Below are 12,343 nucleotides of genomic sequence, written 5' to 3' on the forward strand. Positions count from 1 at the left end.
TGGGATGGAACTTGTTGATGTCATCATATAGTTGTTTCAGTGACTGTTACCATGAATCCAAAGGAACAAAATGTCATCGATGCATCTATTGTATAGCATAGTCCTGTGCGGTGAAGAGGTCTTGTTCGAACCTGTGCATGAAGATGTTGGCATATTGAGGTGTGAATTTGGTCCCCATGGCTGTTCCTTGTGTCTGGATGAAGAACTGGTTGTTGAAGGTGAAGACATTGTGGTCCAGGATGAAGCGGATGAGTTCTAAAATTGCATCTGGAAACTGGAAGTTGTCGGCATTGAGTACTGAGGCAGTTGCAGCAATGCCATCGTCGTGAGGGATGCTGGTGTAGAGTGCCGAGACATCCATTTTGATGAGGAGTGCTCCTGGTTCAACTGCTCCATGTGTGCTGAGTTTCTGAAGGAAGTCCGTCGTGTCACGACAAAAGCTGAGGGTTCTTTGTACAATGGGTTTCAGGATGCCCTCGACGTAGCCGGAGAGGTTCTCGCACAGGGTCCCATTGCCCGATACGATGGGACGGCCGGGTGTGTTTGTCTTGTGTATCTTCGGAAGGCAGTAGAGATCTCCAACACGGGGAGTACGTGGGATGAGAGCATGGAGGGTGCTCTGAAGGTCCGGATCAAAGGTCTTGATCAGTCTGTTGAGTTGACGGGTGTGTTCTTTGGTCAGATCTGCAGGTCTCGAAGCATGGTATATTGGGGAGACCATGCAGACGCTACGACAACGGATGAATGAACACCGCTCGACAATCACCAGGCAAAAGTGTTCTCTTCCTGTTGGGGAACACTTCAGCGGGCATAGGCATTCAGCCTCTGATCTTCGGGTAAGCGTTCTCCAAGGTGGCCTTCACGACACAACGCAGAGTCGCTGAGCAGAGACTGATAGCCAAGTTCTGCACACATGAGGACGGCCTCAACCGGGATCTTGGGTTCATGTCACACTATCTGTAACCCCCACGACTTGCCTGGGCTTGCAAAATCTCACTAACTGTCCTGTCTGGAGACAATACACATCTCTTTAACCTGTGCTTAACGCTCTCTCCACTCACATTGTCTGTACCTTTAAGACTTGATTGCCTGTAAAGACTCGCATTCCAACCATTATTTTGTAAATTGAGTTTGTGTCTTTATATGCCTTGTTTGTGAACAGAACTCCCATTTACCTGACGAAGGAGCAGCACTCCGAAAGCTGGTGGCTTTTGCTACCAAATAAACCTGTTGGACTTTAACCTGGTGTTGTGAGACTTCTTACAATTAGATCCTTCCAGTGTGGGACCCTGTTCAGCAGTCTTAGGCCTGACTGTGGATGAGTGCCCAGTGTTCAGGTTATCAAGCCTACCTTGTGATTCTTTACGCACCCTTAGTCCATAATAGAAATAACCTTCCTCGCATGCAGTGTCCATCTGAATTCCCATCACCTCGAACAGTTAATAATGCATTCTGGAAATGAGAAACTTACCTTCTTATTTTTATGATTCAAACCTGTTTGAGATTCCCCTTCCCCTCCCTAGCTGACTGTTACCTTTTCCATGCATTTTTGTGTTGAATTAAAAATGATAATATTGGTTTTGAAAACAATCTTTTCCAAGTGAAGAGTACAGGTACATTTTGTTCAAGCGAGTTTTAACAGGTGGACACTATGATATGTACATGACATTCTGTTTCATCCTTTGTCACATTATAATTACAGAAAGTACAACTTCTCTCTTAAATGCACAAAAATGGTCATTCAATTCACTGCTTTGTCCAAGTACTGCTTCAGTGAACAATCTGACCACAATTCATTAGCTTCATGTCATACACTGATACATTGCCTTTAATCATCTGACAAAGTATTCCAAGGCATTTTACAGGAGGAACTGCGACTATCAAGATAAATTAGGGGCATTTGCAACACTCCCAATAATCCTGGAGCACTGAGACAATTTAGCCAGAGATGGGAGAGCCAATACAATTCTAGAATAGCATTAGACAATCAGATTTGCAGCCAGATGTGCTGAATTTGAGCCTGTGGAGATCACTAATGTATCGTATGGAGCAGTGAGCACAAACTGTCCAGGACACGGTGTGACTGAGAGCTTGAAGGGTAATGCAAGGCAGTTATTAAGCACATCAACGGTAGGTGCCATTTCAGAGAGAAGCAAATTAGGAGTTTGAGAGAACATTAGTTAATAGTGTGGGTGTTCTTATCCTTCACAGATGCAAAAGTTTAAAACAAAAATCCAAATGTTTCTTTCTACTCTCTAACCATGATCAGAGCTTCTGATAAAAGTAGAAAAGTTGGAGGTGGGTCAAAGAGACGTAGAAGGTGAGAAAGTTGAAGGAGTTGTCAGAAATGGCCTTGCCCATGCCCTGTGAGATTTTAAGAGTGGAAGGGGTGGCCAGAAATGAAAATTGGACAGTAAATGTGCAGGAAAAGATGTAGCGAGGAGGGGAGGGCGCAGAAAAGAGTAGGTCCACTCACAGTCAACGTTAAAACTGATGGACAGGAAGCAGATCTTCACAGAAGCTAGTGAGGAGAACAGAGACAATGTGTATGTACAAATTATATGTACCCCCGTCAGGCGTGTTTCCTACATGGTTGGTGGTGGGGTGGGGTTGGAATAGGGTGCTCCCACCACTTTTCTGCCCACCCCCAAGTTCACGCCCAGAATAGAGGGGGGGGGGGGGGGGGTACCATAAAAATGACTGACAATGATAATACGCTGCCCACACTATAAAACTCCCTCCCTCCTCTTCCGTCCACTTTACCAAAGGACTACAGTTCCATCTTCATTCTCCATGTACTTTAAAGCACGCGGTCAAAAGCATCAGCTTCACCTTACCAGAAAAGCAGTTTTCCTTTTAGGAAACCTACACCATTCCGTGACGTGTCGACATATTTCATTGGGTAGAAAAAACAAATGTTTCCGAGGCAATTAAATTCAACATCAATTTAGTGGAAACAGCCAACTTGACACCAGAGGGACAGATGTTTTCTCAAAAATAATGAAAGCGTGTTGAATTTGTTCCAAGTCCATTAACATTTTGAAATACTGAACTTTACAACAAAAACAAAATTGTGGAAAAGCCATTTAAACAATCCCATTTTGGAAAGAATTTTCCTGTTTTAGACACTGACAAATACATCCAAAATGTAATGTGTTACGCTACTGCATAAAGAGCTTTAGTGCCAGTCATATGAAGGTGATTACCCTTCAAGTCTAATCCCATTGTATAAAAGTAGTCATTTATGACCATTGCTCTCCAACAGCCATTGTGCCATAACAAACATTTATCTACATAAAACAACTTGAACGAAGATCTGGTAATCAGCAAAAACATTTGGTATTCATTGCAATAAAGAATAAAATGGAAAGCAATGAGCTCTGAGACAGTTGCTGAATCCTGAGGTACTGAGAATCGGTATCCATGAGTTTTGTTCTATTGCTTATGATCCTATTAAAAACAAACTATTTAATTACTAACTTGTGCCCTTGAGGGAAGGAAATCAAATTCCACTGCAGCACCCCTCCCCACCCTCTCCCCCGTACCCTCTTCCCACCTCCACTGAGTCCCCGACATCAGCTGTACTGCATTGGGAAGGGGACAATTCAAAGAGAATCATCAATGGGTTATATCTCTTGCTTCCAGCAATCAGCTTAAAAGAAGGATGAAAGAGGTCCTTAAAATAAAATTGAACTGACAGTGTTACTTAACTGCCAACCAACTATAATCTTAAATATGTAGACCATTTTATATGTGAAAAACCTCACTGTTCCCAACAACATCATTGGCTGATTTTAAAGGAGGCTGGATGCAATTTATCAGAGATATAACTACAAGCTTAGATTTCAAATAGGTTTCACACATCTTCGATATCAGGTTCCTACTCCAGATCTGCATCGTTACCTTCTCATTGTTGTAGTACGACAAATTTTCTCCATCAAACCTAACCCATCGCTTCTGGAACACACAATTCCTGCAACGAAGTTGAAAGAAAAAGCAATGTGATTAAATTCTGCCAGTTGGCCCTTGGTTAAATACATAGTGATACTGAAATACAAAAGAGTTGCTTTAATATTGCTTCAAATCTGTTTTTTTTCCCCAAAAATCAATGTTTTTGTTCGAAATAAAAAAGTGCAGCTCAGAGCACTGCAGTGAACACTGAAAGATGTTTTAACAATAGTATAGTAAATATATAAGTTTAAGTTTATTTACTAGTGTCACGAGTAGGCTTACATTAACACTGCAATGAAGTTACTGTGGAAATCCCTTAGTCGCCACACTCCAGCACCTGTTCGGATACACGAGGGAGAACTTAGCATGGCCAATGCACCTAACCAGCACGTCTTTTGAATCGTAGGAGGAAACTGGAGCACCCGGAGGAAACCCAGGCAGACACGGGGAGAACGTGCAGACACCGCAAGACAGTGACCCAAGCCAGGAATTGAACCCAGGTCCCCGGCGCTGTGAGGCAGCAGTGCTAACCACTGTGCCACCATGTCACCCTATTATCATTATTTACTAATAATATAATTATATTATATTATTATATACTAATAAACCCACTGTGCATAAAAATGACAATGGTTCACTTGGAAGTATTTTTACATTACAAAGAAAGCCCAACACAGAAGAAAAAGTGAAAATAATAGGTTAAAGCACACAGTTGGCCAAGTTGGAGTCTAATGTTTTCACATGACTTTCTTGATAATTAACATCCTAGTCATGTAGTCACAGTTATAACACAGGAATGTTTATGGCTTATGAAATGGTCCAAGAGAAAAGACTTGTGTTTTGAATTTAATACATAGGACAATAGTGCATAACATATTGGCGTGCCAGCTAAAATCCCTCTCTGCAGAACTAATCCATAATTTAAAGAAAAGCAATATAACTAAATAATGACATAATGACATTTATTTTCTTCTTCAACCTCATTAAAAAATATATGTCAACACCTTGACTAAAATAATATAGGATTTTAAGCAAACAGATCAGGCTTCGGCACATCATCACCCGACAGAATCATTTTGGGTTTGTGAAAAATAATCTGCTGGTATTAATAGGCACCAAATTTCCAACAGCCAAGCAGACACACATTAACAACACTGATTCCACAAACACCTGCAGAATAAACATATTTTGAACTAAGATGAAATAATATTCATAACTAAACACGCATTTCAAATTGTGAGCAACTCCATCAATTCTTTGAACACCAGATAATTTATTTACAGTTGCATATGTAACAGGACTGTTGTATATCTAAAGCCAGAGATATTAGAGTCAACCTAGAAATAATAGACAATTAAAATCAATCATGCTGTTCAGTTTCTATCAGTTACCTCGATTTTTCAGTCACAGAAGGGTTTAGGACATTGGAAAGTGAATTTAATTAAATAACAAAATATTTTCATAAAATATGGTAATTTTCAGATCTTGGTTAAAAAATACAATTTACGTGACAAACTAACCAACTCTTTATGTAACTGCTTGTCTCTAAGGTTGGGACTAAAGCACAAATCACAGAAATTTATAGCAGAGAAGGTTACCTGACCTGTCGTGCCTGTGTCTCGTCTTTGAAAGAGCTGTCTAATATCATCCCATGCTCCAGTTTTTTCCTAATAACCCTGCAAACTAGCTCTCTTCAAATGCATGTCCAATTGTCTTCTAAAAGTTCATATGGAATTTGCTTCTACCACCCCTTTCAGATAGCGCTCCGGATTTTAACAACCCTCTGTGAAAAGATGTCCTGTTACCCATCTCGTTCTTTTGCAATTAGTTTAAACCTCAAGTTACCAATCTACTTGCCAGAGGAAACCGTTACTTCCTACTTGCTCTATCTAAAACCTGCCAGAATTATGAAGCCCAGCTATTACATCTCCCTTTAACTTTTCTGCTGTAAGGTAAATAATCACAGCCTCTTCAATCTCTCCACATGCCTGATATCATCCTGGTAAACATCTTTTACACGCTCCAAGGCCTTGACATCCTTCCGAAAGTGTGCGCCGAGAATTGTACACAATTCTATAGCATGATTTACCTGTTTTTGTATTCAAATTGCCCTGTCAACTTCAAAAAGCCTGTGAAAGTCTGCCTCTTTTTTCTTAATTTCTTTGCCAAAAATAGTATGATATAAAATTATACTGCCTCTTCCTGATATTCCTCCCAAAATGTGTCACTTCAGACTGACCAGCATTAAATTGCATCTACCATCTGAAAGCCCGTTTCACTTGTCCACCTACGATCTCCTGCAGCCTGCTCCTACCCTGCTCCCCAACTATTGCATTGCAGTCCTGAATCATCCATAAAATTCAAAATTGTGCTCCTTATACCCAAGTATCAAATTTGTATGCAGCAAGAAAAGCAATGATCCTAATACCAGCCTCTGGGGGACCCAATGCATACTGTTCCTCAGTCAGAGAAATACCTGCTCACCACTACGCTCTCCTTCTCCCTGAGGCAAGCACATACCCAGATGACCGTCACTTTAATACCATGTGTTTCAATTTTCTGAATGAATCTATTATCTGATATTTTAACAAATATCTTTGAAAGGCCATCTATAAATCTACAACATCTACTGCATTACCTTCTTCAACCCTCTCTCTTATTTCAAAGTACTCCACCAGCGAAGACATCAGGAACAGTTGCATATGCACAATGGCCCACATTGCAACCACCAACACATGCACAGACTCAGCCACCAAGATGGTGGGTGCATGCGGTTTTGCTCCTCGGCCAGTTTAACACTCAACTTCAATCATTAAACAATATTTTTCTTTTGATTAATTGGAACAAGTGAATAAGATGGAAAGTCTTTGTACAGAGAACTCTGACACAGTCTGGTTAGCTCAGATGGCAGATGTTGGCTGGAATTCTCAGACCTCACGCACAGCTGAGATTTTCCGGTCCCGCTGTGGTGAACGAAAATTTGGCTGAGCGTCAAATTCTCTGTTCTCACTTGCAGTGGTAACAGCGTGTGCAAGATCGGAGAATTCCGGCCAATATCTGCTCTTAATGCCAGGGTCATGATTTTGAGCCCCACGTTGGCAGTTTTTAAAAAATAGTTTGTTCAAAATGCCTTTTTTATTGATTTTTCACCAATGTTGAAATGCCACAGATAAGAGCATATAGTGTGTTTTTATTTTTGAGACTGACTCTGCCCCAAACTAATTGGTTGTTGGGGTGTTGGGGGGGGGGAAGAAAAAATACAGTTTTATTAATACGAGAACCTGACTGTTAAAATGGTTGCTCTCTGACGAGTTGCAATTCTTTTCTGTTCACTGATTTTGTTGTAAAGGAGATATTAAACAGCACCAGCTTGCAAAATAAAAATGCATAATTCAGTGAAAGCTGCACTCAAACGCATCTCTCCCTTTGAGCAGCCTGACACTGCAATCTGTGCATGTACAACAAGTGCTCCCCCTAGTGCTGTGGCACAAACAAACATTATCCTTGACAATGGTCTCTAGCAGTTTTCCTAGCGTTGATTTAGGCTGACTAGCTTGTCGTAACCAGATCCAGCACTCTTCCTTTTCTTTAGCCGATGTATAACATTTGCAACACTCCTGTCCTGAGGCAACACTCCTACATCCAAGGAGGAGGGAATAGATCATGGTCAGAGATTCTGCTTTCCCAAACCTTGCTTTCTCCCAGCAGGACTGTTAGTTTGTGTGAAGTAAATCTATTTAGTACCTCCTTCCTAGTCACATCTTGGCTAACATTAAATTTCGCCTCTCTGCTATTGCAATATTAACTTATTAAATTCACACTCATCGTTTGGGAACAGTTGCAAAGCACTCATTCAGATTCTCAATCACGCCTCTGGTCTCTACAGGAAGATTTCCTTTCTTGCCCCAAATTGGTCCTTTCACTATCGATTTCTATTCACTTATTTATGAAAGATTTAAAATTCCTTATGACTTCTTAACATTTAGAACATTGAAAAATAAGATTAGATGGTTACCAAGGATTCAAATGTACAGTCTGAACTCATGGAAAGTATGGCCTGCAGGTCAATGTCAATCACAAGCAATGTAAAGTTGTCTACCATAAGCATTCTCATAACTCGCACGTTAATACACTTCAAAACCACACTGGCATTAATGCCTAACATCTAAATGATCAATTTTATGCCATCACTTTGGCAAAACCACTTTGCATCTATTTAAAAGTTACAGTAAAACAGACACTTGAGTTTTAAGACAGTTCTTTTATTTACAACTTTAGCAAATAAATGGCAGGTCTTTTTCTAACGTCAGTCCAAAGTGCGCGCCGCAATCCGTGTAATGTCAAGTATTTTCCAAATTAAAACCACTGGATTGGCATCATCTTTACCTGCACTGTTTGTCAATCATGTTCTCTCTAATTTCTCTTCATGGTGTGGGGCCTATTAGTTACACTACAGAATCCTTTCATGATCTCTGCATGGCCGTGCATGTGCACATATTAAAGGAAAAGTTGGTAATGTGTGACCTGTTTGTTCCCTGCGTGTTATGTTCCAGGTTGCTATGCACCTGTGCACCTTAGAGAGAACATTGCACCGAATCCTTTAACAAATGGTTAGCACTGCTGCCTCTCAGTACAGAGATCCAGGTTCCATTCTGGTCTTGGGTAAATGTCTGTGTGAAGTTTGTATGCTCTCCCCACGTCTACAGGGGTTTCCTCCAGGTGCTCAGGTTTTCTCCCACAGTCCAAAGCTGTGCAGGTTAGGTGTTTGGCCATGCTAAATTGCCCCTTACTGTCCAAAGATGTGCAGGTTAAGTGGATCAGCCATGGTAAAAATGCATGGGGTTGCAGGGATGGGGTGGGGATGGTGTGTAAGATGCTCTTTCAGAGAGACGGTGGAGACTCAATAGGCCAACTGGCCTCCTTCTGAACTATAGGGATTCTATGGAAATGCCACAATTGTCAAAGAGAGTTAACATTGGAAGGCAGAAACAATATTTTCTTTTATAGTTTATATTCTCCAGTTAATTTTATTTTTTCATGTCAATGACATGGTGACACGTGAAATTCTCATCCCTTCATCAAAACTTTCATTTTCAAACACAAAACGGAATCGTTTAAAAATAAATTTCCCATATCTATCACATGACTGGTTTGGACAGATTGCCTCTGCCTGTGGAAAAACATCAAATGTGCCAAATCTCCAGACATTTTGCAACTATTCAGTTAAATAAAGCATCTTAGTGATAGGTAAATGACCAGCGGCATTGCAAAATTGGACCATTCCTCAAATTATCCATCAAAACTAACAGAATAAAGGATGCAAAACTCCCCTTCCAAAAAAAAGGGGAATGGCTTATTATCTTTTCTTTGTAATTAATAATATGCTAACTTTTTAAAAAACTGGGTATCTTTGAAATACATGCTTTTTAAAAATGTAATTTAATCGGGTTGTTAATTATGGAGAAAAACAGTTTTGTCTGAAATCTCAGGCTTCTATTGTCTACTGAGAAAAAACAAATTATCTTTTGTCATTTGATAAAATAATTAAAATATATAATGGTCATTAATAGTACAGATCCCACTTTCCTTTTGGAAACCAGTTGCAAAAATAGTCAAAAAGCCAATACAGAATAATGCATCAAAATGCTGAACTCTTATTTTTACCACAAAGCTGTTGTGAATATACACAGCTCATTAGCTACACCTACTGGAGAAAAACTGCACAACAGTGAATTGCATATTGTTTCTCAAAAGTCTAAATTACATTCTCAAACCAATCATTTTGTTTTGACTCTTTCTGTAATGCAACTAATAGACCCCACGCCATGAAGAGAAATTAGAGAGAACGTGATTGACAAACAGTGCAGGTAAAGATGATGCCAATCCAGTGGTTTTAATTTGGAAAATACTTGACATTACACGGATTGCAGCGCGCACTTCGGACTGACGTTGGAAAAAGACCTGTCATTTATTTGCTAAAGTTGTAAATAAAAGAACTGATTAAAAAATCAAGTGTCTTAAACCGCTGCACTCCGAGGTGTCGGTGCACCCATAGTGCTGCGAGGGAAGGAGTTCCAGGATTTTGACCCAGTGATAGTTGAAGGGACGGTAAAATATTTCCAAGTCAGGATGGTGTGTGACTTGGAAGGGAACTTGCAGGTGGTAGTGATCACATGCACCAGCTGCCCTTGCCCTTCTAGATGGTAGAAATCACAGCTTTGGAAGTTGCTGTAGTACACTTGTAGCCACAGCATTTATATGGATAGTCTAGTCGAGTTTTTGGTCAATAGTAACTCCCGGGATAATGATTTTGGGGGATTCAGCAGTGGTAATGCCACTGAATGTCAGGGGAAATGGTCACTGCTTGGCATATTTTTGGTGAATATTACTTGCCACTTGTCAGCCCAAAGTCTAAATGTTGTCCAGGTCTTGCTGCAATTAAGTCCTACTTAAAAAATATCTACTTAAAAATATCTCTAGGTCACACAGTTGGAATGTGCTGCTTCTAGAAGGTGGGCCTCATGGTGATGCAAGTTTACCTTCATAATGCTGCTTGGGTTTCATCGGGTTGATCATTCCATGAGCTGTGCGCTACCAACTTTTATCAACTTTCTTAAGAAAGAGCAATTTCTACTATCTTCTCTTCAGTGGCATCTGGCAAATTATTTTTTGCTTTGTGATTCTATGCTCATTCCAGAGGAGAATGGGTAGGTTTGTTTTCCTGCAAGGTCTCAAAGCATCAACCTTGGACTACTCATAAACAACAACAACTTGTATTTACATAGCATCTCTAACATAGCAAAGCGTCCCAAGACACTTCACAGGAACATTATCAAACAATATTGGACATGGGCCACATATCTTTCTGGTTGTATCACAGCTTGGTATGGTTCCTGCTCTGCCCAAGACCGCAAGGAACTACAAAAGTTTGTGAACATAGCCCAATCCATCACGCAAACCAGCCTCCCATCCATTGACACTGTCTACACTTCCCGCTGCTTCGGCAAAGCAGCCAGCATAATTAAGGACCCCATGCACCCCGGACATTCTCTCTTCCACCTTCTTCCGTCGGGAAAAAGATACAAAAGTCTGAGGTCACGTACCAACCGACTCAAGAACAGCTTCTTCCCTGCTGCTGTCGGACTTTTGAATGGACTTACCTTGCATTAAGTTGACCTTTCTCTACACCCTAGCTATGACTGTAACACTACATTCTGCACTCTCTCATTTCCTTCTCAATGAACGCTAGGCTTTGTCTGCATAGCTCGCAAGAAACAATACTTTTCACTGTATGTTAATACATGTGACAATAATAAATCAAATCAAAATCAAGTATGCTTTATTAGATCTGATGGCAAAAGGGTCTTTTACCCTGTTCATCACCTAGTGTTAGGGGATGAACAGGGTAAATATGTGGGGTTACAAGAACAGGGCCTGGGTGGGATTGTGGTCGGGCAGACTCGAGAGGCCGAATGGCCTCCATCTGCACTGTAGGAATTCTATGAAAAACCTGGTCAAAGAGGCAAGATTTCAGGAGTTCAAAGTATTAAATAAGGAAGGCAAGGCAGAAAGGTTTTGGGATGAAATTACAGAGGTTAAAGCCCTGGCAGCTGAAGGCATAGCCTGCAATGGTGGAGCAATTAAAATTGAGGGCACTCAAGAGGGTAGAATTAGAGATGCACTGATATCTTGCATGTACTATACCAAAAAAGAAGCACTTTGTCCAGAACAAATTCTGACTTGTTTTTTCCTGTTATATGTGGGGCAGGATTTAATGGCCCCTCCTACCTGGTGGGATATTACAGTCTCACCATAAAATCCTGGCCCTGGGTCAGGAAACATTCCCGCTGAGCCTGTTTCGACGCAACAGCTCCAGATGGAGGACACATTGGAGGGATCTTGTAGTGAGGCATTATGGGTGGAGCTCAGGAATAGGAAGGGTGAAATCACAATGTTGGGAATGTACTATAAACCTCCCAACAGCCCACAGGAGACAGAGGAGCAGTTGTGTAGTCAGATACTGAAAAGGTGTGAAATAAAGCAGGGTGGTTGCGATTGTTGACTTTAACTTCTCCCATATTGACTGGGAATTCCGAACAGCCAGGGGTGCAGATGGAGAGCAATTTGTTAGATGCGTCCAGGAGGGCTTTTTGATACAGTATGTTGACAATTCAACCAGGGAGGGCGCCATACTAGACGTGGTAGTGGGAAGTGAGTCGGGCCAGGTGAGCGATGTTTCAGTGGGGGAGCATTTTTGGGCTAAGAAGCCAAAATTCCACAAGATTTCGGGTAGTCATGGATAAGGACAAGAGTGGCCCTCGGGTGAAAGTGCTTAATTGGCCGAGAGCCAATTACATCCAAATTAGAAAGGAAATGGAGAATGGGAATTGGG

At 41.0% G+C, this 12,343-nt stretch overlaps 1 protein-coding gene across 3 annotated transcripts in view; it reads right to left on the bottom strand.

The window, feature by feature from the left end:
• Nucleotides 1–12,343, bottom strand: part of arap2 (ArfGAP with RhoGAP domain, ankyrin repeat and PH domain 2) — a 361,519-nt gene that overhangs the window by 212,036 nt on the left and 137,140 nt on the right. For all 3 annotated transcript variants that reach the window (XR_013498288.1, XM_078215698.1, XM_078215708.1), the window contains one exon: nt 3,904–3,973. Coding sequence is in view for 2 of the 3 variants with exons in the window: in XM_078215698.1 (XP_078071824.1) it covers nt 3,904–3,973 (70 nt within the window). In the remaining variant the exon portion in view is untranslated. The remainder of the gene's footprint in view (nt 1–3,903; nt 3,974–12,343) is intronic.

The sequence above is a fragment of the Mustelus asterias genome, chromosome 1 (genome assembly GCF_964213995.1).
Source record: "Mustelus asterias chromosome 1, sMusAst1.hap1.1, whole genome shotgun sequence".
NCBI lineage: Eukaryota > Metazoa > Chordata > Chondrichthyes > Carcharhiniformes > Triakidae > Mustelus > Mustelus asterias.